At 45.8% G+C, this 27,533-nt stretch overlaps 1 protein-coding gene across 3 annotated transcripts in view; it reads right to left on the reverse strand.

The window, feature by feature from the left end:
• Positions 1 to 204: 204 nt before the first annotated feature.
• Positions 205 to 27,533, reverse strand: part of NEXMIF (neurite extension and migration factor) — a 60,867-nt gene continuing 33,538 nt past the window's right edge. The window contains exons 2-4 of one of the 3 annotated variants that reach the window (XM_061347787.1): positions 27,297 to 27,415; positions 16,992 to 17,116; positions 205 to 11,926 (exon numbers count right to left, since the gene is read on the reverse strand). In XM_061347787.1, coding sequence (XP_061203771.1) covers positions 7,620 to 11,926; positions 16,992 to 17,067 — 4,383 coding nt within the window. In that variant the 5' untranslated portion in view covers positions 17,068 to 17,116; positions 27,297 to 27,415 and the 3' untranslated portion in view covers positions 205 to 7,619. Of the gene's footprint in view, positions 11,927 to 16,991; positions 17,117 to 27,296; positions 27,434 to 27,533 lie in introns of all 3 variants that reach the window. The other 2 variants (XM_061347788.1, XM_061347786.1) reach the window with 2 other exon arrangements.

Genomic DNA, 27,533 nt, shown 5'->3' on the forward strand with positions numbered 1-27,533 from the left:
CCTCTGCCCATCCACAGCCGTGCCTCCATCTCTAACCTGCTGCAATGCTAAGGCACATCAGCCCAATGGAGCCATCAGGCCAGGATCAGGAGCGTTCGCGGAGGGGATCGGTCCTCATCTCTTAAGGTGATTTGTTCAAAAGAAACAATTCCTAATAGTCAATAAACGGCAGTTTTAATTTCTTCTTCATACATGATCTTAAAATGAGATTTTAAAGGTTTTTATTTATTCCATAAACAATATAACAAACCTCAGCAAGTTAACAAGATGACGTTTCCACCATACAGAGTCAGTCACAAATATTTAAAACCTTTGCAACAAGAACAACAAAACCCAAAATCTTACAAGAATAATTTACAAGAGGATCTATAAAACAGCAAAGCGCTCACAAATTGTCCAGGTTCCTTTACACGATATCACTACACTCGTTCACAACAGCTCTTTTTGTTTTTTTTGGAGGGGGGGGGTTGTTTTTATTACAAAATTCCCAACAAAAGTTGTCATTTTTTTGTCTTTGTATTTTGGTTTTTAAAACCAGAAACTTTTAAGTATACATCCTTTTATTAACACCCGGAGGTGCAAAAAAAGGGAAACCTCACACATACAAACACTTCACAGCACTTTCCTAAGAAAAATATACACTTACAAAATATTTTACAAATTGGCACACTTAAAAATATACAAGATTTTGTAGGCGTCTTAGAGTGATCCTTAAGAATTATACTTCAATTGACTCTACAGAATATTTATAAAGCTTATTCTAAAAGAAAAAAGGCAAATCATTTCCAAACATGTTAAAATTGCAGTGTAAAATGTGGAACAGAAATGGATATGTTACATTCATAAAAAGGGCCATTTTATAGTTCTTAAATGCTCAAGGGGGGGATAAAAGTTTTCTTTAGCACCATAAAACAGGAGCAACTTCCTAACGAGGTGCCTCTAGTTCTATGGGAGGGAACTCAAGGAGCAGTAAAGTACATTCACATCTCTGGAGGCAGCAGTCGAAACGCCCCGGAACGGAGCAGCTCCTTGGATTTCTACCCTGCTTCCCACTGGGAGTAAGAGACAAAAGGAGTTTAACTGGTACCTTTCTTTTGTGTGTGTATATGTGTGTGTGTGGTTTAGTCTATGTTTGAGTCTTCCCTTTGTGCTTTTGCAATGGACGTTTGTCTGTCTAGTGAAGGGTAGTGGCGAGTATCAATTTGACTTCTGGTTTCCTTTTGTACCAAGTGTTCAAAGGCTCAGTAAACGTGTCTGGCAACCCAAGCATCCTGCGAGATGGAGGGCATCCTCCTGCTTTAGATCCCAATTCCCTTAGATGGCTGTTACTCCACTGTCATTAGTGTCACTTGTTTACCTGAGAAACAGATTTGAAAGCCTTGCTTCTACCACAGACATTGTACTTTGATTATTTTATATATATTTCCTTTTTTTTTTTGCATTATTTCATATGCTGAAGAGATAAAGAGGCACATTCTCAAACAGACGTCAGCGGCTTGAACCATGCAACTTCCACTGGACCCCCTGGGAGCTGCACAAGGTCCAACACACCGAGCTGAGAAAGTAAGACCGAGGGCCTGATCCTGCACTGACTGAAGTCCACACACCTGATCCTCTGCTCACTTACACTGACCTCAAGGGAGTTTTTGCTCATGATTTAGCAGCAAAGGCCGCTGCCATCCAGGAAAGCACTTGGGGAGGAAGAGCCTATGGGACCACCCGAGGGCTTTGCTGGATCGGGACCTTAGGGAAAGAAGAATCTGGTCCAGCAGGTAAAGGATGAAAATGCTTAAAACATCTTTATTTTGGTTCGTGGCTCACTGGAGCCATAGTGCCAAGAAAAACCAATAGCAATGGGTTCACAAAGCGACCACGGCCGGGCTGAAAACAGCCTCAGCTCTTTCTCTGAATGCAGGCCTGGCTTCGGCAGGACAGTGCAGCACCAGCAAGGACAGCCCTAATGCTCTGCTCACCTCCTCCTCCTCCCAGAACAACGCCTAAATCTGGTCCATGGTCATTATTCTCAAGCTGTTGTTCAAGAAATCCCCCCTTTTTATGCTTATAAAAAGAAAAGCAAGATGTAAACCTGGAAAAGAGGTTTTTTTTTTTTTTCTTTTATAAAAACCTATTACTTGAATCCCCATCATTGATTATTTTTCTATTTACAAAACCTCTGTATGCAAGTACCTCCAGCAATCGATGGTCACTGGGGGTGGGCTGGCTACTGCTAGGTCGCTGTAGGGTTTCTTTCTGCAGGACATCCCCTGCATAGCACAGTTACTGCAGGGAGACTGAAGCTCCCATTCCACAGGACTCCTTCAGGAGGTGGAGCAAGAGACACAAGAAGTGCTCCACGTTGTTCTCCTCAGATGGATTTTATGACCTTCCTTTACAAGTGGCTGGTTTCCCCTTCCTAATTTCATTGCTGATTATAGGTTGCCCAAGCCACAGTGTGCCAGCACAGTGCAGCTTTAGGAGAGCAGCATCACTGACACTGGTTCTGTCATACAGCGCCCAGTGGGACGCCTCTAGAGTAGGAGTGAGACAAGAAAAAGTAGGAAAGACATTTTAATGGATGCTGCAGAATAAGTCTTTTACCTGGCTTGGATTAGTTGTCCCAAACAGGCAGGAGCCCAAGAAGAAGATGCAAGAGGAGGCTGTAAGTACAACTGAGCTGGAGGATGAGCTGAGATGGGAGCCAACACGGGGAGCCCCAGAGTGCATGGATTGTGGGCAGGGATGGATGGGACCCATGTCCTGGTCCTCCCACAGCTGGGAACTGTGCCATAGAAAACAAAACCTCACCAATACTGACAAGAAGGGTAAGCGGAGAAAGAGAGGAGGAATGGCAAGGAGTGAGGCAAGGGTGGGGAGTGATGGAAACCTTGAGGTAGTGATAGGCAAGTGGAGATGAACTTTAGGAAAGCAAACTTGCAGCTCTTCAAGGAGTTGGTCAATAGGACCCCCCAAGGGAACTGCCTGCAGGGACAGGGGAGCAGAGCAGAGCTGGCAGATCTCGAAGGATGCTTTCCATAGGGCACAAGAACTCTTGATCCCCAGGTATAAGAAATCAGGAAAGGAAGGCAAGAGGCTGGCATGGCTGAGTCGAGACCCACTGGTCAGAGTAAAGGGCAAGAAGGAAACGCACAGGCAGTAGAAGCAGGGGCAGGTATCCTGGGAAGAGTACAGTAATGTTGCCTGGTTGTATAGGGATGGGGTTGGGAAGGCCAAGGAGCAGCTGGAGCTGGACTTGGCAAGGGATGCACAGAATAATAGAAAGGGCTTCACCAAAGGCAGGTCCTGCCTGACCAACCCAGTGGCCTTCTATGAGGAGTGACTACATGAGTGGAGAAGGGAAGAGCTACGGATGTCAACTATGTAATGATTCTGTGATTCTGATTCTCTGACTTCTATGAGGCTTTTGACATGATCCCCTAAAGCATCCTTCTTCCTAAATGGGAGAGATGGATCTGATGCATGGACTGTTCAGTGGATGAGGACGGATGATGTCACATCCTGAGGGCAGTGGTCAAAAGCTCAATGTCTGGATGGTGATCAGTGACAAGTGGTGTCCCTCAGGGGTCCATACTGGGACCAGCAGTGTTTAGTATCTTCATCAGTAACACAGAGGGATTGAACACAATCTCAGCAAATGATACCAAGCTGAGTAGTGTGGTTGAGATACCTGAGGGACACGATGCCATCCAGAGGGACCTGGACAAGCTTGAGAGGTGGGACCATGCAAACCTCATGAAGCTCAACAAGACCACGTGCAGGGTCCTGCACTTCAGTTGGAGAAACCCCCAGTATCAGTACAGGCTGGGGGTGAAGGGATTGAGAGCAGCCCTGTGAAGAAGGACATTGGGAAGAAATCTTTAATGATGAGGGTGGTGAAATGCTGGCACAGGTTGCCCAGAGAGATGACAGATGCCCCATCCCTGGAAACATTCCAGGCCAAGTTACACAGGGCTCTAAGCAATCTGATCTAGTTGAAGACATCCCTGCTCATGGCAGGGACCATTAAAGGTTCCTTCCAACCCAAACCATTCTATGGTTCTATCAAGATCAAAAGGGAGGAGGACAAATGGTCCAAATTTGGAGTTCAGTCAGCAGAGATCACATTTTCAGACATAGAGAAGAGCCAGCTCCACACCACAAGGAAGCCAGGCTCATGAAAATGTTCCCAGTCAGAGATTTTATGGGAGGACAAGGAATGACCGCCAAAGACAGAAGGACTGAAGCAGAGAGCAACAAGGCAGCTGGTATTTGTGGTTAACAGCATCCTGAAACACCTAGCTGGGTATTCATGGATTTCCAACATATAGTAAAACAGCTGATATGTTTTATGCCATATCTTCATGCCCTATTGAACATCTCTCACAAGCAATAAATATTGCTACCTGTTTCAGTACAGAGTATCTTACTACAATAAGTCCTATATTCATGATATTAAGCATAACGAGCACAGTGCAGGCCAGTTGAAATGTGCTTGCAAACGATGGTTCTGGGTCAAAAAGAAGAGCCGTGCCGTATCTCAGCCCTGGACCTGACCTGTCTCCATGGATGCTGCAGCCTGAATCTGTGAAAGAAGGGAGCTGGCAGCTCCTCATCCTGCAGCATGCAGAAGGAATGCTGAAAAAACGGGATACATCAAGAACATGGCAGTGGCTGGAGCTTGTAGCACCTCATGACCATACAAACAGAAAAGACACATACTGGGGAAGCAGGGGAGAGGATGGTGGCTGCAGGTGAGCCTAACACCCAGGGATGGAGCTCTAGCACAGCTCCTAATTAAACCCTGAGCATCCTCTGGATCAACCCCTGGGAGCCAGAGCTGGGATGGGATGCTGCACCCTGCAGGGTACCCAGGGACCGCACTCATCCAGAGCAACTTGCTTCGGACAACACCAGCATTGCATTTTTCATGGCATAAATGAACTCAGAGGATGGTTTTCAGAATTCCTGTTTTGTTCAGAGTTCCTTCCTTCATCTGTTAAGCAAAATGCAGTGCAATTACCTTGCTGTTCTCTGCGGGATTCAGAGCTGAGCCTAAGCTGTGCCTGGAGATCTGCAAATGCTGAAAACATTTTGATTCCAAATCGACACTCTGCAGCTCCACTTCAGCTCTAAGTGTTCACTCTGCTGTTTTGCTAAATTAACTTACAACTATTCTGCTGTTTTGCCTTGCACCTGGGCTGAGAAAAACCTACTTGTAAGGAGACCCAAGTGTAGTCCTGTGCTCACGACCAGGTCAAGAACATGACCTGTCTGACTGCTATTAAGGCTCCTCTTTCTCATCATTTTCTATTGCATAAACATGTCCAAGCCTCATGTCCTTCTGCTCCCAACAGCTCCCAGTTAGCAGGGCTCTTGCATATCAAGGTTCCGTAAGAAATCAGCAGCAAAATGCACAGGCTCTCAGTTGCACAAGGAAAAGAGATATTTGTTGGGTTTGTTATTGTGGTGGAGGGTGAGGGTGTGGTGAGTAGGGTTACAAATAAGGCCTTTTGAGAATACATTTAGCATTCAATCCTTAATGCTGTCTTGATAAAGTCCAGTCATGTATGATCCGGCCCTGATCGGTGACTTCACAAATAGCTCCGTTTGTTTTTATGATCCTATGAACTGAATCAAAGAAAAGGGTCCGAGTTGTGTTTAAAACTAATGACTTCGCTGTTGAAAGTTCAAACTATATTGGCATCGCAAGGTTAGACATGTAGGAAACACCAAAGCTATGACAAGGAGAGCGCTTTGGACAGGCTCTGCATCGAAAATGTTCAAGAAACTACTCAAAGGAAAAGTAAATAGCAATAAAGGTACGAAACGTATTAGTTCTGTTTTTATAACTCTTTTAGAATTCATCCCAGGTTCTTATAAAATATATAAAACTGAGATACAAAGAATTAGCAATGTAACTTTGCATTTCAAATGATCTTCAGCTACAGGTTTTGCTTTAAGAAAACAGACACTTGAAAAGCAGCTGTTCTGTAGTCTCTAGATGCAGACACTTGAGTTCCTGGCAAACTTACCGTGTCAGTGGGTTTCTGAACTCCTCCACCATTTCAGCTCTCTCCTATACTGAAACTCAGCACTTCACCATGAAGTTGTTCTGCTCATGGTTTCAAAGAGAGGACGTTACCATTTCCCAGCATCGGTTTCAAAGTTCCTTTTTCCTTCCCCCTCCCCCCCCGTTCTTTTCCTTTTTTTTTTCTTTTTGTTGTTTTTTTGTTCCTTTTTCTTTTTTTTTTTCTTTTTTCTTTTTCCCTTTATGAGCTTTAAACCACAGGGTGAATCCATGAAATGAGGTAAGTAAATTTGGCACACTTTTAGTCATGTCCATAAAACTTTTGGTAAGTTGTAGAAGTGAACAACATCGTTTTCCTGGTGAGTTACAGGTGCTTTCAAAGGGGGGTGGTTAGTACTTAACAACTGGAATGTTTCTAGTAAAACCAAAAGGCATAGCTGCAGAAAACACTCACAACCCAATGTTGATAGAGAAGTAAAAATATATACAATACAGTCACTTGTTCATAGTTTGGCACAATTGTTTTGTTGTTGTGGGTAATAGTGCATAAACTACTGTACAACAGTATGACTTTTAAAACAGTCTTTCACAGAGAATACCAGATTAGGTTTTGCTTTCAAAGAATAAAATTCCCACAATTTCAAACTCTTCATTTCAGCACTTACATTTCAACGTACCACAAGGCAGATTTCAGAAAGGAACCGATGGGAAACCAAAAAGTAAACCCAACCCAAAAAGAAACCAAAAGGAAACAAACATCAACCGTCTTTCTAGAAAAGGGAGTCTCTTCTTCAAATACAGGAAAACCCAAAAGTGTTGTTTCTGCTTTAAGAAGAATGGAGTCTGATTCCCTGCAGGAAAAAAATCAAACATTTGATGCCATCTCAAGTTAGCTCGTCTGGAGTCACCACCACGACGGAGCGAACGCGCTAAAGGCGGGCGGGTGGAGAAGATGCAGCTTTAGATGATGCAGGTTAGGAGATAAAACAGCAGAGGGGGCCAGAAAGCACTCAAAAATTGCCACGTGAAGCTCAGTTAGGAGCGAGTTCTCATTTGCAAAGGAAAACAGCCTTTTAAGTTTTGAGATCTTGGCTTTTGGATGCATAACCTCTCTTTTTTTTTTAAATTTTTTTGTGGTTTGTTTTTAATTTTTTTTTCTTACAAAATGTTCCAAAAAAAAAAAAAAAAAGAAAAAAAAAGTCTCTCCAAAATCATTAAAAACAGCATGAAATTGTGGTTTGTTTCGTTTTCCCCCCAATAAATAAGGAATTAAAAACCGAAGAAGCCAAACAGCAGGAAAGAGTAGCCTTGTTAGTTTTGTTTTCACCCCCAGCCAAGCCAGAAAATTGGTCATTCTTTAGGTAGCTTGCAAGTAAGAAGTATTTTCATGCATTTCAAAAGGAAAAACCAAACCAACTCAACCAAAACAAACCCCCAAACCAACCCCAAAACAAAAACGATAAAAAAGGGGAATGTCTTTTTTTGTGTTTGTTTTTTTTTCATGCAACTTTTGCTTTCAAGGAAGGAAAAACTGAGGAGCAGCCTAGCAGGTGGGAAGGAGGTTAAGGGGCATTCCAGCCAGTTTGGTGCAGCATTACCTCAGTTTCTCAAAAGCAGCTGTCACGGGTGGGTCCTTGTGGGGCTGTTCGCGGTCCATTCGCTTGATTTTACAGTTCTCATCCCGCAGCGATTTCGAACTGGATTTGTGACGGTAGAGTTTTTTATGGGTAGGTCCGTTATTGCCTAAAGTGCTCAGGTTACTATAGTTTTTATCAAAAAAGGGAGTGGGAATGTCCGTGGTGAACCCGGTTGAGCAGTTGGGACGACCGGGATCGCAGGTTGCTGCTTTGCCGTTTTTGCTTGAGCCCTTGTTGTTCGACTTGTGGTTCTTGGCTGCGGGTGGCGAGCCACCATTCGCCTTCTTCTTTGACTCTTGGGATGTCCCTGCCAAAATCTTAAGAGTTTTCAGTTTCAGACTGTTGGATTCCGGTGACCGGAATATGTCTGGAACACTGTTGTGGCTAACGGGCCCCCACAAGGGCTCGATGGAGGCCATCATAAACCGCTGGACATCCGCCATTCCCGACGCGATGTTGGACAGGATGTTGGAAGGTTCCTCAAACTCCCGCTGATCGTCGTCCAGGAGGCTGGTGGCATTGCCCAAGCTGGCTTCCGACCAGCCCGTGCTCCCCTCTTTTCCCAGCGCCCACTCTCCAGACAGCCCATTGTGCTTGCCCAGTTTCACCCCGCCTGGGCTGCAGTGCTGAGAGCTCTCGGCAAGGCCTTTGGTGGCAGTGGCCACGTTGCTTAGCTGGTTGACCACCCTGCTGCCAACAGCCGGAGCCTTCTCACCATTGACTCCCACTGCATTCTTCCCTTTCCTGGTGGATTTGGGAGCTTGCCTGGAGTTTTTCCCTGGTGGTTTATCGGTTCCTTTGTTGGTTTTGGGCGATTTTTTCCGGGTGGCTTTCGGGGAAGAGCTTTGGTTTGTACCCACATTCTTGCTGGATGAACTTTTCCTCTTCGATTTTGACACTTTGCTATTGGTGCTAATTTGACCAGATGGCTCATTAAATGTTGACAAGCATGGACTCTTTTCGAGAAGGCTGACAGAATCTTCATCGTTGAACATATGGAACTGGAACTGGTGATTATTTAAAGCAAACCCATTATCTGCCTGATCCTCGCTCTGCAGGACCCCACAGTTCCACTTGACCTTCTCGGAGCTGTTGAGGGTGGCCTGGGGGTTCTCTTGAAAGCCCTTCAGGGTGCCCAGAGGCTTGGTGTCGGAGCCAGCTATCTGCGGGGACAGGTTGGGGGTGTCCGGAGGGGACATCTCCGAAAGCGACGACTGGCGGAACCTATCAGGCGTGAAGTTGGAGATGTCTAAAAGGTCCGTGGACTCCTTCAACGGGCTGATTTCATCTATGCTTTGCTGGATCACTAGCTTGGGACTGCAGTGGGCCAAGAAATCATCATTAATATCATCCTCGCCGTCCTTCTCGCAAGACTTTAAACTTAAAGAACTGTAATTGCTAGAACTAACTGACAATGAACCCACTGAATCAAAACTAATGAGCCTGCCATCATCTGTACTTAGTGTACCTCGCTGGAAATGAAAGCGCCCCTCTCCATTATTAAAATGACATGACTGATAGGAATCATCAGACTGCACTTGTTGGTTATCCGGCATGTAATTTTTTTGGTAAAGCAGTTTGCCGTTGTTCAGAGTGACTTGAGTGTATCCAGAGGCAGGGAGGCCGTCGGCACCCGTGGCACTGCCGCCGCTGCCAAACTCGCTCGGCAGCCCGGCCGCCTCCTGCATGTCTCCGGGGAAGTCCTGGTGGTTGCTGCCAGCAGCTTTGCTGGCTGGCCACATGCTACCGAAGCTGCTCTGCTCCATCTCCAAGTGGCCAGGAGACTGCTGCAGCTCCGACTCGGAGGGCGGGGAGAGCACACAGCTCTGTGCCGGCTGCAGAGCCGGGAAGGGCTTTTCCGCTGGGACGATGCTGGGGAGCGAGTGCTGCTGCTGCTCGGAGGGATGCTGGGTGAAGTATGAGATACCGGTGTTGTTCGACAAATCAGAAGCATCTAACAACGTCTGCAGATACCCTCCAGGGATCAGGGGTACATTGGTGGTGATATTAGCAGATGGCAGAGGCTTGTCTGAAGAGGAGGTGGATGGTAGGAAAGGAGAATTTTTAGCAACCTTATCCTCCTGGCACTCCGGGAGATGGGAGCTGTCTGAAGCACAGGGTATGTTTTCGTCCTTCAGATGCACTGCCGAGTCCTGGTTTTCCAGTGCCGGGGAACCCTCCGCCGTGCTGGTAGCAGCTTTGATCTTCTTGCACTTCAACCTGGCTTCACTTTTGAATTTGATTCTGCGGAGCACCTTCCTCTCCGTCCCCTTGTGCTCCCGTTCCTGGGATTTGCATTTCACGGCAGTGATGCCCGGGATGTCATGTACGTGCAATCCATTGGCACAGCTGGGGGTAGCGATGGCCAACGTTGGCAGCCCTTTCAGGCCTGCATCCTCTTTACTGCTGCAAGGCTGCTTGTGATCAGAGGAGCAAGAGCCCAGCTTGTTCACTGACTGCTCGATGGCTTTAATTCTTTGAATCCGGTGCCTGTTTGCTAGCTTGCATTTTCGCTTCCGTGGGTGAGGGAGGAATGAAGCATCTGAGCCGTTAAGATAGAAATTCTGCTTGTGGTAGAGAGACGATCTGAGCAAATCCAGCCGGCTCTGCTGCCTCTCTTGCCAGAAGCCCTTCAGTGGGGCCAGCTTCTTGTATTTGCTGAGCAGCTCCTCGTTTAGGGTAACAGTTGTCTCATTGGCATCCACTTTGCTGAGCTTCACCAGCATATGCTTCTCCCCTTTAAACCTGTTAATGATGATGTACTTGATGATAACGGGGGGCTCCTTGCGAGAGACTTTTCGCCGTTTCTTGGGGCACCACTCATCATCATCCTCTTCCTTGGGCCCATCTGGGAGCCACTCCTTCTTATCCAGGATCTTCTCATTCTCGATGGAGTCCACATCGTACAGGTAGTCGTCGCTGTATCGCACTTTCCTCTTAGCCCGCAACCCATAGTTCTGCTGAATGAAGGAGCCAGAGTGGTCCCGGGACAGGTACCGGCTGCAGTCCTTGATATCCCGCAGCACGTCGTAGGAGGACTCTGTGCAAGTACTGTCGTCACTGAACTCCCCGGAGTCTTCCGTGGAATTCACCGAGTCCAAGAAGTGGCTCCTCTTGGAGCCCACGTACTGCACCATCTCCGTGCTGTTGCAAGATTTATTTAAGGCAGCTTTCTCCTCCTCCTCACCGTCCTCTTCCTCACCATCCTCCTCCTCCTCCCCCCAGATGATGCCTTCTTCAGATTTGAATTGAGAAGGGTCGGTGGCACCGCTGGGCCCCCTTTTCAGGGTGCTCCTGCTGTCCCTTTTGGTGCAGTTCCCAAACACGCTGGGGAAGAAGTTGAACTGGGCGTCCTCCTGTAGGGTGGTGGTCTTCTCCCGCACGTTGTCCTGGAAAGATTCATATCTAATCTTTAGGGAGCAGACATCGCTTCCCAAGGTAGAATCGTCGTCATCGAACATGTAATTATCCACATCTTCCTCAGAAAACAGATTTACAGAAAGCTCATTTTTGGAGCAGAGGTCAAGCAGCTCAATTTTACTTTCACTAATGAAAGATTCAAAATAGCCCCATTCCTGGTTGGGATTTGTTAGTAAAGGTTCCTCACCATTGCATTTGTCTAATAGTAATCCCTCGTAATAATTTTTCTGAGTGGGGTCCTCTGAATCACTGTCAGATTTTTCTGCATCTCTTTTGTCCGCTGCCCTCGATTTATGCATAGGGAAGCTTAAAAGCTGGTCTGAAAGCAGTTGATCCCCATATCTCATGGTTTCTCCTGTGCTCATGCAGTGAATCCCTATATCAGAGACTGAACAGGTGTCATAATCCCTATTTATATCCCCCACTTTCAAGCTTATTCCCGGCTCTGCATCAATGCCGTCCTTTGATTCAATAAAGCAGCCCAGACAGGTCCGGCTCGGCTGCATCAAGCAGTCACCCGTCAACGCTGACATGCCTCCAGGCTCCATCATGGTGAAAGGAGCCTTCTCGCAGTCACCCGGCAGTGACCAGGAGCTCATGCCCTTCGTCACGCAGGACGTGAGGGAGATGGCGTGGGCAGAGGAGTCATCCGAGGCGTGCTCGGGGACATCCGTGAGCCGCAGCGGCGACGGGGGGCTCAGCAAGCAGGGCTTCTTGGACGTCAGGGGAGGCAGCGCCCGGTGGCACGCGTGGTTTTCCTTCTGAGCTGTCGTCAAGGCTGAGAACGTGACCGCGGCGTCGGCGGCGGTGCAAGGCCTCTCATCGCCGTCCAGGGCGTGCGACTCTGGAAGGGTAAGGACAAGGGAGGGAGGACAGAAAGAAGAAGAGGATTTAACAACCTCGCAGCTCTGCTTGGGCTCAACGCCCCGCTCCCTTTCTCCCCTAGGGCCTGGTAGGGATCAAAGGGAGCGTGATCAGGTCAAAGGAGGCGATCCTGCCCCTCTGCTCTGCTCTGCTTAGACCCAACTTGGAGCACTGTGTGCAGTTCTGGTATCTCCAATGTAAGAAGGACATGGAGCTGTTGGAGCAAGCCCCTGAGGATGATCAGGGGACTGGAGCACCTCCCATACAAAAACAGGCTGAGAAAGTTGGGGTTGTTCAGCCTGGAGAAGAGAAGGCTGCGTGGATCCCTCTGAGCAGCTTCCAGTATCTGAAGGGGGCCTACAAGGACGCTGGAGAGGGATTCTTCATCAGGGTCTGTAGTGATAGGACAAAGAGTGATGGGTTTAAACTGAAATGGGAGATTTAGGTTAGATATAAGGAAGAAATTCTTTACTATGAGAGTGTTCTTTAGTAGTCTTTACTGGCACAGGTTGCCCAGAGAAGCTGTGGCTGCTCCATCCCTAGCAGTGTTCAAGGCCAAGTTGGATGGGGCTTGAAGCAGCCTGCTCAGTGGAAGGTGTCCCTGCCCATAGCAGGATCTTGGAACTGGATGAGCTTTAATGTCCCTCCCAACCCATTCTAGGATGCTATGACATTTCCCATGCTGTGCCTTTTCCCAACCGCTCCTTTGGGAATTGCACACACCCTTCCCACAAGATCCCTTCTGGATGTAATTAACATGGTGATGTGCAAGGAAGGGAGAGGTAAACACTCCCCTCCTGCAGCCAGCTGGAAGAGGTACAAGAGTATGTTTAACAAACCAAACCCATCCGCTCTTTCCTCCTCATATACATACCGTTACCTGGATACTGCCTTTCCAATCTGACAAGGTTATTAAAAAACAAAACAAGCCTAATAAAAATGTTCCCATTAACATGGAAAAAAATTAAGGGAAAAATAAGATCCTTAAAGAAACAAAGCATCCCCCCTGTGGTGTCTGCAGCTGAAACGTACCTGAGCTGCGTTCCTGCTTGAGAAGCAGAAAATTATGGCTATTTTAAGAAGCTTTAAAAGTCTTTTTGTCACTGTCCACACCAAGGGGAAGTAGAAAGTCCCACAGAGTTTAAAGCAATTGTTGTTAAGAGTTATTGTGGGTTTTGCCATCTTTCCCTACTCTCTAAAAATGCCTTTTTAACAATGTAAGGATGGGTTTTTTCAACCTAAGGATTTTGTATTTTTACCTCGTCGCATGCTTTTATGGCAGAATAAAGTCATGGATATACTTTTATCTGACTTCTGCTTCAACGGATGAGACGACCCTTGAAATTTAAATATGGTGTCTTTTCATCCAAAACCATGTTCTGATATCTCTGTATTAAATATATATATATAAATATATATGGATATACATACACCCCAATGTGTGCATTCATACCAGCCATAAAGCTTTGCCGACGTGGAGCTGAGCCCGATCCTTCTGTAGTGGCTCATGTAGTGACTTTATGGTGGCTCCATGTAAAGCTGGGGGGGGCAAAAGCAGAAGCAACACAGGCTTTTCAAGGAGCGACAAGCCCTTTAAAAGGCAGTTGGAGCACCAGGCTGTCATAACGAATGGGGTATCCAAAGGGATTTGGCACCTACATGGTTGCTTTTATTCAAAACTGATAGAAAAGCAAGCCTCTTACTGCATCCCTGGCAGTGTTCAAGGCCAGGCTGGACAGGGCTTGGAGCGACCTGCTCTAGTGGAAGGTGTCCCTGCCCATAGCAGGGGATTGGAACTGGATGAGCTTTAAGGTCCCTTCCAACCCAAACCAGTCTTGAAACTATATTTAATTAAAGCACTTTTAAAGCCCTCACTAATTGAATTTCATGGGCACAGTATCAGTTTCTAGAAATCACCCATCTTTACTGAAGAGGTAAAGACTGACTTCACTGCCTATGAGGTTAGACAAAGGGACCACAGCTAGAAAAGGAAGGGAAACACCAGCACTATGAAATACCCACTGTGCTGGTCAGAGCTGCAACCTGCAAGTGGGCAACATGAAAAGGAGCAGGATGTGATGGAGGGCTGCCTGCCTGTGCCAAGCATCAAACTTAGAGCAGGTCAAAACCCCCCTAATCTCATCCCAAACCCTTCCAGCAGTTTTGTGCTACAGGAGCCTTAGGGACAGAGCCATTTGGTTAAGTCTTAAGCCATTAGAAGGAAGCTGCAGTCAGAGCCATGCAGCACTCTGCAGACTTCAAACAACTTTCTGACCACTATACAAATCAAACCAGAAGTGCAGTGCAGTGCATGTCTTCAACATGAGTGGCTTGGAAAAGACCAGACTGACTTGCTTGGAATCTGTGCTGTTTCCCTTGAAAAAAGGGGTTAAAAAATTACATAAATAAACGAGCAGATTTTTGAGTCCCTCCCACCAGTTTTTAGATCAGAAATGCAGAGGTGGTGTCTTTTTCCTTAAGCACCAAAACAAATTAACCAGTGCAGTTCCACTTCAGAAGTAAAATAAAATAAGAATCAGCTTGGAGCTGACAGGAAGCATGGAAAATTTGAGGATAAAAGAAGAATGTCTCTGAATGCCGCAGGACTCAAAGGAGGGAGAGGCAGAAAGCTGAAATTCAACCTCAAATGCTGCATTCAATGTGCAGAGATGCTATTATATGAAATAAACTGTCTCTGGGTGTTCCATTAGGTTTATACTTGTGTAAGTGAACTCCTGTGGAATACAAATGCCAAAACTTGGTTTTCTAGGGCTTGTATCGTGCTAAGATCAGGTGCATGTTCAGGTGATGCTCTGAAGTAAACAATACTCCAAAGGGCTACAGTTAAAATGCTGGAGAAACAAAACCACCTTTCTCAGTTTAACTCAACAGTACATGGGCAGCCTGAGTGGAAAACTACTGAGCTGTCTGCTGCCAGCCAGCTCTGAAGACAGACCAGACTCACGGTTAGAGTGAGAGGAGGCAAACAGCACCAGCCCCATCCCCAGGGCAGTGTTACTATGTGGCTCACTGCTTTGGATTCAGGGGCAACTCCTACACAACCATGTTTAAACTGGGAGTTTAACCTGCCAGAGAGGAGACTGAGATGAGCTCTTAGGCAGAAGCTCTTCCCTGTGAGGGTGCTGAGGCGCTGGCACAGGGTGCCCAGAGAAGCTGTGGCTGCCCCATCCCTGGCAGTGTTCAAGGGCAGGTTGGACACAGGGGCTTGGAGCAAGCTGCTCTAGTGGAAGGTGTCCCTGCTCGTGGCAGGGGGTTAGAACTGGGTGAGCTTTAAGGTCCCTTCCAACCCAAACCAGTCTTGAAACTATATTTAATTAAAGCACTTTTAAAGCCCTCGCTAATTGAATTTCATGGACACAGTATCAGTTTCTAGAAATCACCCATCTTTACTGAAGAGGTAAACACTGACTGTACTGCCTTTAGATTAGACGACAGCTAGAAAATCTCCTTGCAGCTCCAGCCACTGTCATCAGCTGTGGCTTTACCATGTGCAGTCATGAAGGAGATGGGCTGACAAGGGCAGTTACCTCCAGTATCACATCGCAGGGGCAAGTGCAAGTGCACATTTCACCTGGCACCAGCATACGCTGCAGGGTCCTCATGGGCATCCTCAAGTCTGGAGTTGCTCCAGGTTTTTGGTAATGAATAACAGCAGCATTTGCCTCTAAGCACCTTGTTTTGAAGTGACAGAAGGATTTGAACATACAAGATGTTCAGTTCTGGTGTCCTCAACATAAAAAGGACACGGAAGTGTTGGAACAAATCCAGAGGAAGCCACGAGGATGATCAGGGGCTGGAGCACCTCCCGTATAGAAGACAGGCTCAGAAAGTTGGGGCTGTTCAGCCTGGAGAAGAGAAGGCTGCATGGAGACCTCATAGCAGCCTTCCAGTACCTGAAGGGGGGCTATAGGGATGCTGGGGAGGGACTCTTCATTAGGGACTGTAGTGATAGGACAAGGGGGAATGGGTTGAGACTGACACAGGGGAAGTTTAGACTGGATATAAGAAGGAAGTTCTTTAAGGGTGGTGAGGCACTGGAATGGGTTGCCCAGGGAGGTTGTGAATGCTCCATCCCTGGCGGTGTTCAAGGCCAGGTTGGACAAGGCCTTGGGTGAGATGTTTTAGTGGGAGTTGTCCCTGCCCATGGCAGGGGGTTTGAAACTGGATGACCTTAACGTCCTCTCCAACCCTAACTATTCTATCTAGTAAGGTCAAACCTTTATATATAAATAAACTTCTCTCTCTCTCAAGATTTACAGGCCAATAGAAAATGTAAAAAGCCATGAAAGTAAAAATAAGAACATGGTGAAGAATGGGAATGTCAAGCTCTGCCTCAGTGCTGGACTGCCCCTGCATTTACTGTGGCTGGTGACTACAGTCCAAATGACTTGAGAAACTGCTCAGAGGCATATTTATTCCAATCAGGTTTTCAGGCAGCAGAGCACTGTTACTCCCAATTAGTTATTGCTTTCAAAAGCAAATATGGAATCAATTAAACAGATACAGCAACATTAGGTATTTTGGGCTGGCTGCGGGAAGAGTCACAGCTGCAGCCTTCCCTTTCCATGGGTGCTTAATCTGGGTCTGTTTCTTCTACCCAATCTAATTTTAAACCAGTTTGTAGGGGCTAAGTATCCTTCAGCCAAATTTTGCCGAGACTAGCTAGTGGGTTCAGAAGTAATTGTGAAGAGAGGAAAGAAATCCCACCAGGCAGAGGGCTGCATAGTCTTGTAGGACTTCTTTCCCCTAAGAAACCAAACTCAAATCTGTAATTCAAACTGCGTGTGCACATGAACATTTCCCACCATGCATATGTATGGGCAAAAGCAGTACTTGTTAAGACCTAAAAAGGTGGAGATTCATAGCTGCAGTGACATCTGTGCAGAAAATACCCATCTACTGAACTGCTCCACACTGCAAAGATACCTGCCCACTGCTAAAATTAAACACATGGAAGGAATTAGGGAAATAAGTTGGCTGCAAGTTGTCACTGCTCCCTCATGTACTGTAATTAAGTTCCTTACCATTTTCTTTCACCCCATTAATCAGGATAGTTTCTTGGTCTTCTGAGGCACAATCCTGCTCTTGTTGGTCATCCATCAATTTAACCTCTTTCTGTTCACTCCATGCCCCGCTGCATCTGGCCAACCTGCACATTGCCACAAACATAACGGCAGTCAGGACAATTCCCAGAATTGGGCTCAAGGAAGCGTGGATAAAAAATAACAATAAAACCCCCCACAGCCTCCCATGCTGCCCTTGCCCTGCTTAAGAGGACAAATACTATTTATTTAGCCTGTTGTATTTTCACTTTTTCACTCCAAAAGCCAAATCAGATGTATTTGGGGTGAGGTTAAAATGTTATACATCACCATTTCCTTCCCCAAAGTCCTTCGTTAGAAGGTGGAGCGCTGCTCTGCACCTCTGCAGTACCCTTTGCATTGCTCCAAACTGCTTTGCAAAGGCAAAGGTAAATGTTGTTATCTCCAGATGGGTGAGCGGAGACATAAATAGGAGAGGACTCACCCTAGTTCAGGCAACAGCAACTCTGCTTTGAGTTGCAAGAGAAATGCAAATATCCCAAGTGCCAACTGATTGCCCTAGCTACCTATCACTGGTGCACTCTTCCCAGCACTGACAGGTATGAAAACACCCTCATAAAAGCAGATTTTCTGGGGAGAAAAAAAGCATTTCTGGTCTCATTCTTCACTCGAAACACTGCAGCACGAGAGTTTCTTCCTTGGAAGCCCCATTCCCCTGACACCTACCACTGCCCGCACCATCCCCGTTAGGTGAAGTTTCATCTCGGTTCTGTCGCCACCAGTTGGGGCTGCCTAGACTTTATGATCCTTCTCCAAAGCAACAAAGCCAAGATCAGAATCAAGCCCAGATTTTCTCTCTTCCTCCATTGAAGATCCCCCAACATTAAATGGATCACCTGCCTAAGGACAGGGAGACCATGCTATGGCTGACTCCACATACGAGTGGCACGGGATAACCCTCATCAGTGCTCCTGATGAATTTCACCTCTTTGACTGTAAATTCAAGTCAGAAACTACTTTTTTTCCTTCTGGCAACCGGAACTTAACTTTTTCTCTCTCACAGAAGAGGTTCTAGATTGAAGCATTGTTTTAGAGGTTTTTTTGTGTGTGTGTTTTTATTGTTAATCAACATTTGTCACTGTCTGATCTCCCCACAGCATTCACTGCCCTGGGTGCAGCAGCCAAACTTCATTCATATTCAGATTTGCAGTGGAGTCCTCTTAATTAACGTGAAATCTTTACAACCGTCTTAGTAAGTGAAACCTTCACTGAACTTAAAGATGTTGTGACACCAAGAGTAAGATAAGAATAACAAGCATCAGTAACTCAATTCCTCTGCATATTTAGAGGAATATTTAACTAACCCTGAGAGCTTTATTTGATGCAAATCCGCATTTCAAAGCTCTCGGCATGCCAGTTGATTCACTGCAGTAAGACCCCTCTCTCCTGCCAGAACCCCCACCCTCCCCACCACCCCACGATCCCACAGCCACCAAGAGAAGCTCCAGATGAAGCATCACTGATGGGTAACAGGAGTGACTTCAAATGCCAAAGCACAGACCAGGCATCACTGGGAGTTTATCTCCATGCAACCTGAAGATTAACTTCTAAGTGCAAAAGCTGCTCTGCGTTTTCCAGTGAGCCTACAACTTCATGCCTCCTTGATAACATCTTCTGCCTATTCAACATATCTTAATTAATATATAAATATTAATAAATGAAGGTTTTAAAATGTATATTAATGAAAATATTAATAGACTATCTTAAGCCTCAGGAGAAGCAGAGGCTTTGCAAGAAACCAGAGAAATACCAATGGCCCCACATGTGCTCCAGCGTGACCTCTGGGAGGGGGCTGTTTGATGCTCCAGGAGAAGGAAAAGCAGAGCTGAGTAGGGAGCTTCAGTAGATTGTGCCCTGGTAGATATGTTTGCACACCCTCATGGTCTGCCAGGTGGGAGAGACATGTGCAAAGATCTTCCACTTCAATTACCCACGGGCAGGTAGGGTTGGAGGATGGCACATTTGGCTATGCACATTTACAGATCTGAGCATACTGGTCACTTCATTGCACCCTGTGCAGGTGATGGGACTATCATCTTCAACATACAGGTCACAATCAACCCTTTTGTGTACTCTGATCTCTACCACCTTTCTGAAGCGCAGAGGTGATGCTCTGATAGAGGCAAAGTCACCCACAGACACAAAGTAAAAGGGTAGAGGCCCTGCCATGGTGCCCTGCTTGAGACTCTGCAGCTGAAGAGCTTCAGCATTCAGACACTCCATCCACAATTTATTCTATTAATTTCCCCAATTATTTTCAACCCTGTTGACACTGCTGGCCTCCACAGCACCCTGTGGTGATAATGCAACGTGGCAGCTTCTGTGTTGTGTGAAACCTGCTTTTGTTTGGTTTGAACCTGCTGTCCTTCGAAGGACAGGCCAAGCTGTCTCACGAGAAACATAGCCTCAGCCCTAGAAAGGACTTGGAGTATGACCATCATTTAAATAATCAGTAATATTCATATTCACAGGGGAATCACGGCAACATTTCAAGTTAACCAAGTACATAAACCCAGTCAGGATACTACTGAACTTTTCCTCACTGTTCAATGTTTAACCCACAGGAACTAGGTTGAAGGGTAAGACCTGACCCAGTGTTGCTGTAGAAAGCTTCTTCTCACAAGTCAAGTCTTTGTTTTATCAATACAGTAAGATGAGACCCACAGATTTAAGCTCAGAAGCACAAGCACCATATCTGCATGAGTTTGCTGACCTGTTTGTTGCCTGGGTGTACTGGTTTATAGCCATTTGGTGTAAAATGCCACAGGTGGCCTGTTTTCAACCAGTAACATCATCACAGCCATATCAAAGTAATGGTTTCCAATGAATAAAACATAGGACAAACCAGAAACAGTAATTCTCCAATAATGTAAATCTGTCACTTCCAGCACACAAAACATCTCCAGAGAGAAAATAACGTGGACATAAACCACTAGCAAGCTCACCAAGAATGATCCCAAGCATTTTAAAGAAGGCATCACCCTATGATTGCTGGGATTTCCACTGGAGGAGGAAGGAGCAGGGTCTTCTGTGTCTCTCTGCCTGCCTGCTTCTGGCTCCTTCAGTTTGTGGAGTCTGTGGTTTGACCCCAGTTTGCAAACACACATGAGGGAGGCTTCTGCCTGTCCTTACTTCTGACAGGTACTCAACAGCCAACCTTCAAGGAGAGAGCAGGGCTCATTTTGGGCAACGGACTGAGAAAGTGAGCAGTGGGCAGCCAAGGAGGCAGAAAAAGAGAGTTTGTAGGTGGGGAAACCTGTGAGACTTTTAATCCTCTATTATTATTTTTCGGGGTGTGTGTGCATGAAGGGAAGCGCAGAAGGGACTTTTCCAGTGGATGTGATCCAAAGGCTGGAAAAAACAATGAAGACACTGAAATGCAGAATAAAGGGGACATGCCTGAGGACAACACAGTCGACTGCAGTAACTGGGACAGCAGAGCTAAGCTCTAGAAATGACCTGCAGAGAACTGAGAAGAGTTCAGACAGGGGATCCTCACATACAGTCAGAGAGAGATGAAGTGCGAATGACACAGACACTATGACGTTCGCTGAGACCTGCTGAGCAAGGGGACCTTTTGGGAGCAGTGTGACCATTAAAGGTTGCATCCCAAGAGGGACAAGGAGGAACACCGGCGACTGCGAAAGAAAAGCTGACAAAGAGGCTTGATGTGATGCAGAACAAGAAGAAACAGAAGGCTGGGAATAACAAAGAGGAGGAGAAAAGCTGGGTCCCTGGCAAGAAAAGTTAAACCAAGAGAGGTTTGAGGTATAAAGGCAATGGGCAGAGAATACACCAGGTAGCAGGAAGGCACAGAACACAAAGCCATCTGCAGACAGAAGTATAAAAGGGAGAGAATATGGATTTCAGACAGCATCAAGCCATTGAAGAGGTACATGATGGGGGTCATGCTATTAAGAACTGACAGGAGGAAAATCAGCCACCAGCTTGAAGTTTATGAACTTGACTGGAGCTAGAGTGGATGGAGCAAGAGGATGGCGTGTGGAAGATGGTGGTCAAAGCCATGGAGTAATACGAACTCCAGGTCTCTGGAGGAGGAGGGCAGGAGCACAGCTTGGCAGGCTGTGCTGCAAGGATGGTCACGGGTGGTTCAGGCCCAGGGAAGAATTCAGAAGGGCTTTTCTTGATTGCACCACATACGTTAGGGCATTGGTCTGCTAAGATCACAGCTGGCACGACAGAGAAAGATAGCAGCTAAGAAAGGAGATCAAAGGGACAAAGTCGCAGAAAGCAAGGAGTGGAGCTAAACAATAATTCAGCTAGATGTAAGCACGGGATAGACAAATTAATGGACAAAAGAATGGGATGCAGTTGCCCGTAACAGCAATACCAGGACTTGGTGACCTGGAGAAATCCCTTTCAGCCCTATGACTCCAGTCAGGTAAACAATGGCAAGGGCCCCAGAAAAACCCTCAGCATCACAGCTGAGAAAATCCTCCATTCCTCATGGTTCCTGACAATTTTCCCACTGCTTGTGCTAATGGAGTTGTAGGAAAGCTGTTAGTGATGAATCTGGAAGAATACAAATGCAGCACCCAAAATGGACCTTCCTATTGCCTTGCAAGCAGGTTCCTTTCAGTCCAGATGGCAAATTAACACAAAGCACTCAAGATTGATTCTCATAATACTCATCATGATACTCAAGATGTTTTACAGGCATTGCTGCTGCTGGAGTGGAGGCAGACGCAGAGAACAAAAGCCAGTGTCCCAGCTGAGGCCCCACTAGCTCCCTCTGCTCAGCAATACAGCAACACAGCAATACAGCAATATCCTGGTAAAACATCCCTTCTGATGATGTTCTTTGGAGTAAAACCAGATTATTTCTTTTTCTGTAAATTCAACAGGGTATGAAGAGCAACAGCAACATGAGCAATGCTCCCTATCGGAAAGGAAGTCAAGGAATGCTCGTTATTCACCTATAGAATGGAGGAGGAAATGCCTGAATTACAAAGCCAAAACATCTGGACATGTTCCCACATTCATCTCCAGTCACGTAAATGATGGACCTTACGGTCACTTAAAACTGGCACTTTTTTGCACATGTTGGATTTAAGCATGCTGCTATTAACACTAATTTTACAAAGGCAGATTTCTGCAACCATGAAGGGAAAATGCATCTGCTCAATGCCTGTCCTCTACAAAGAAACCAAAAAGCTGCTTTACTTCTCTCTCAGCTAGAAAATGTCCATTCCCCCCAGTATTGCATGCAGCTGTCCTGAATGGGGATTTACAAATTGTACAGGTAAGGGTCCATCACCTTGCTGCAGTCAGAGGTGCCACGGGAAAAGGATGTGCTCTTCAGCATCTCCAGCTGGATAGCCCTGGTACCCCAGACGCTGGCTTAAGGACAGACTGTGCCAAGGAACCTGCTGGACAGATTTCCTCCCCCAAAGGAGGACTCTCCACAGGCTCTTCCTTGGGAAGCAGCAGTGATTTGGCTGATAGCATTTTCCAGCAGAAGCAGTGATGGTTGCAGTGACACCCTGGAAGCACTTACAGGGGATAAAGCAAAGCCAGCTAGCCATGACCACCACCTAATCAGTGCTTGGCCATGTGTATATATATATATATATATATATCTCCACAGCTAGGTGAACATCTCCTTGTTCGTATTTCCTGGGCACCAGCATTATACTGTTAAAGCTTAATACTCTCCTCCTAAGCAGAGGAGAAAAAAATAATCTACCAGGTAAAAATAAACAGCCTACTCGACTGACTGAAGGCCCACCTACACATATGGGAATTATATTAGACGGACTAGATTAGGGGTTAGCAATAGCTCTTCCCTAATTAAAGTTGCAAGTGTTTCGGCTTAAAGCTGAATAAACAAAAGGTCACCAGCACCCAGACAAAAACCCAATGTGCCAGTTCCTATTTACACACAGCTTTTATATACTGAGTGCTTTTTATTTGTTGTAGATCATGAGGGTAGATGGAGAGGGAGTAGTGAAAGTGAAGGAAAATCTTTTTATGGAGAAGTGGGGGAAGAAAGCGAAGGAGAAGACGTGGCTTTTTCTCCTGCAGAGTTGTGAATAAGCGCAGGTGTTCCATATATGCAGTTGTAGCTTTCAAAAAAAGAGCTTTAGAGAAATTAATTACATGTCAGAGCCTCTGACAGGTCTTTTAAGAATTATGATACTTTTGAATGAAAACATTATATACTTAAAAAGAAATACCATGTAAATGTCTCCGAGATTTTTTACATTCAGTGGAGTAATAGTAGAAGAGAATTCAGCTCTACCCGTGGCACAAACGAATGCTGAACATGCTGTGCTCTTCCTAACAACGGCGTCTCCTGCTCTTGCAGGACTTCATGAACTCTTCCGCAGAAGCACAAAGCAAGAGTTCAGGAGCATCTGCCAGGGATCAGCTGTAAGCAGAAACAAGCTCTCCCAGAGAACCACATTTCCTGCCCCTCCAGGCTGCATCGCTGAGCGCACAGCTCCTCTCTAAAGCGAGGCCACCCCATCACGCGCCTCCTCCTGAGCTCAAGTGGGCAGCGAGACCTCTGCAGAGGGAGAAAGCCAAGTGGTTTTCTGTTGTCTTCTTTTCCTTTACCTATTCCTCCCCCCGCCCTTGGGTTGGTTTTCCTTTTAGTCCTGACAAAACCTGGGCAGCACACAGGATAGAGATCTTCCCATAGAAAATGTGTGGTGGGGCAACGATCCCACCACACCCCAGGAGCTGCTGCAGCTCTCTCCCTGACCTGAAGGATGCTGTTTTCCTACCAGCTTCTGAAATTCCCAAATTTATTCCAGGGATTCCATTTGATCCTTGTTTTTTTTTCACTATAATTTGATAACTGGTGGGTGAAGTGACAAAATTTTCACTTGCCAGCAGATGGGGATGTATTTTACTACGAAGCCTAAAAGTACAGCTCTAAGTAAACCTGTTTTTCTAAGGATTTACATGTTTATTTAGGCCAAGGGTCTCTGAATTTTGCCCAGCACCATGACAAGAAAAAAAGATATAAAGAGTACATGAAGTTACCAGAACCAACAGGGTTGGAAAGGTGAAATCTGTAAGGAAAAGTACACTACAAAACCATCCTCCTGCTCTGCCCATCATGAAGTCCTTTTCTAGTTCATAAAAGGGATGTTGGACTTAAGGGTTCTGGTTCCAAAGTTATCTTCCCAGGAAAAACTCAATAGGAAATTGTATCTCCCAGCAGTTCCCTGGGTTTTTTATATCAATGATGGTGAGCACATAGGAGAAAAGGTCAAGTGAAGGAGAAACAGAAAACAAAGAAGGCCTCTGTGGGTCAATCCCAGCAGTGAGACATCTACACCCTAAAGAAGGTAAGGTTTGATAAGAGTCAGCATTAGCTGAGAATAGGTTCAGCAACCTAGGACTCTTCATCAGGGCCTGTAGTGATAGGTAATGGGTTCAGACTGACACTTCTCATCCCTGGCAGTGTTCAAGGCCAGGTTGGAGGGGGCTTGGAGCAACCGGGTCTAATGGAAGGTGTCTCTCCCTGTGGCAGGGGGTTGGAAAGGACCTTAAGATCATCTAGTTCCAAACCATTCTGTGATCCAATGATAAATACAGATAAAAGCCTCAATCCAGGAATAAATGTGAGGGATAAAAAAAAAATGAAATTGATACTAAAAGGGCTTGTAGAGAAAATGGAGAACACAAAAACCATGAAAAGAAGAAACAATTTTAAGAAGTAGTGTGCTCCCAGAAGGTGTAAAGGATGGATGGCTTGTTAATATTCATAGCAAGCCTCCACTTTTTCCTCAGCTGAAAGCAGATGCAACAATTATCACAGAGCCCAAGCCCTAACTCCAGCAGACCCCCAGATAGGATATGAAGAGCAGCCTATTTTAGAGCCGACTCTGAAATAAATGACAGTTTCCGACCTTACTCTGGGAGGACATAAGGTGCAAGTATTTCAGACCTGTCACAAACAACTTGAAGGAAAAAGGAAGGAAGTGAACAAAATTATAGCCTTCCTGACAAAGCACAGGTAAAATACAGAAGGAGCTTTCTCTGTAAATGTATTCTCACACATCAAGAACAGCAGTATATCATAAAGGGAAAAAGGCAGCAATTAAAATCCTTCAGAAGCTGAAATACATGAGGGAATGTCTGAAATACAGTGTATTTCAGCATAATACTGTACTGTATTAGGGAAAGGAGAGCTAAACCCAAAAGATGAGAGAGTACCAAAACAGAGAAGGGGAGTCATTGCACTATGTGTGTGCAAGGGATAGGGCAGTAACTGGGGAGAGGGGGAACCTCACAGGGATATAGAAGTTCAAGTAGTAATGTGGAGAACAGAGAGACTGAGAAAACGAGGAGGGGGGAAAGATGGTCCAAGTCCAAAATCGAAGGACACCAGCACTGGAAGAGCACAGCTCAACACCACATCGTCAGACATGCCGGTGGGGAACCTGTTAGAAAGTTGGTGACTCTAGTAAGTAAGAAACAGATATCCCTTTTCACTAGATGTGGGATAAAACAAATATCCCTTTTCACACTGTGGGACCAGAGAACTATTCCCCTGGGAATAACAAGAGTGAGGAAATGCAGGAGCCCAGGTAAACTTGTGAGGGTTCCAGTGAGAACACCCGATTTTACGGTCAAGAAGCACGAAGAGGATTCCTGGGTACAAAGAGCAAGGGAGGGCTATGAAGAAGAGTCACAGGGTTTCTTTTTTGGTCAGGAGGAAATTAAGCAATAATTATCATCACCACTGTGTAGTTCTGAAAAGCACTGGCAAGCTGAGGGCTAGATTTTCATCTCTGAAAATGAAAAAGAATACAAACTTTGGTTTAGCTGAGATGGCCTAAAGTAAAATGTCTCTACAATTACTAAAAAGAATAGCCTTATCCAAAGAAAAACACTTTTACAACTGATGACAGATCTAGTATTAAGCCACTGGTACAAGCCTATTAAAAAAATCAGTGATGAAAACTGTGACAGGTACAACTGCCACTTGATCCCCAGGACAGGCTTGTAATTTCATGAGCTAAATACATCCTTTCTGTCTTAGCAGACAGGCTGCTGGATGAGGACTCCTGGTCCCCCCTGAGCAAAGGTCACCTTAGAAGAAAATTAACAGCAGCAGCTATCTAGCCAGGGTTAGCTCCTTCTTTTTACAGCTTGTTAGGATTTCTACTGTATTTAGAGAAGCAGGTTATCTTTGTCTGGGATGGGATGAGGGAAGGCAAGAGAGGATTTTAGGGATTTCCTAACCTTAGCTCTTGATACATCGAAACTGTAAAGAACGGAGAAAAAGAGGATATTTGTTGGAAGAGCAAGACCTGAATATATCTGAAAGAGGAAGAGCCCTGATCTCATTTCTCCACAGCACAGGCACATATCTTAGGACTTGAAACACTCTATATAGCTCCCTGAGGGTCATAAATCAGCAGGTTTAATTATGTCCTAGCAGAGCTGACTTCAGTAGACAGGAACTCAGATACACCCAATACTTGGGAATAGTGCACATCTGCCCTATGCTGCCTCTCAACACCAGATACATACAAAGATTTCCAGGAGTATCTAAGATCAAATCAATTAATTGTAATGGAAGGCATAAAGAGAATGAACAGCTCATTGACAAAGCTTACTAACAAATCATAAGAACACAAACCACCCCCATTAGCAATATACCAAAGAAGCAAAACAAGAGACAACCACAGTGGCAGAGGATTGAGGCCCTTCCAATCCCAGGGTTCAAAAACTGGCAGAGAGGTCCCAAAAAATCACCCAATACTGGGAATTAGAGGTAAACTGACTGTTGTGCAAAGTAATAAAGCAAATTAACTCGTTCTCTGAAACAAATACTAGGTGAGCCAAGGAAAAGCTAAACCAGGTTGTCAATCCTGCTTGTAAGAGATACCAAGGAAAACACATAGTTCACTTGGGAGAGAAAACAGACACTTTTGGACAACTTTAAGAGGGGCCTCATCTCTCAACCATCAATCCTAGCTTGGACGAGAGGTAAAATCCTGCCTCAGCCAGAACCAGGAGAGAAAGTCCTTAAACAACCCCACAAGGGAGTGGGAAGCAGATACCACCACTTACCCACAAACTGATAAGCAAGCACATCCACCTTGGTTCACAGCTGAATTTTAAGGGCTCTGTAATCTTTCAATGGCTCTGCTTAATTAGACTATGCATGGAGGTGATACTTCCTCCCACTGGAAGGGACCGAAGAGAGCTGTAGGAAGCACACAGGTGACAGATTGTACCTACTTTGTGTCCTACAGACTCACTTCACCCATCGATGTCCATGCCGAGCGTGGGCCGTCACACTGGCAGATGGCCAGGCGGTGTCCGAGCTGGGGGTGCGACTCCGGATCACTGAGGATTCGCTGTAGGCGGACAAACTGCTGATGGAATTAAGAGGGCACTTGACACACTACATGATAGCTACAAAAATAACGTGCAGGGTACCACAGTGGAGTCTCAGGCCAAAACAAATGGGATAAG

The sequence above is a fragment of the Neopsephotus bourkii genome, unplaced genomic scaffold, assembly GCF_033783945.1.
Source record: "Neopsephotus bourkii isolate Nb327-2 ecotype Australia unplaced genomic scaffold, CSIRO-AGI_Nbou_v1 NB_324, whole genome shotgun sequence".
NCBI lineage: Eukaryota > Metazoa > Chordata > Aves > Psittaciformes > Psittacidae > Neopsephotus > Neopsephotus bourkii.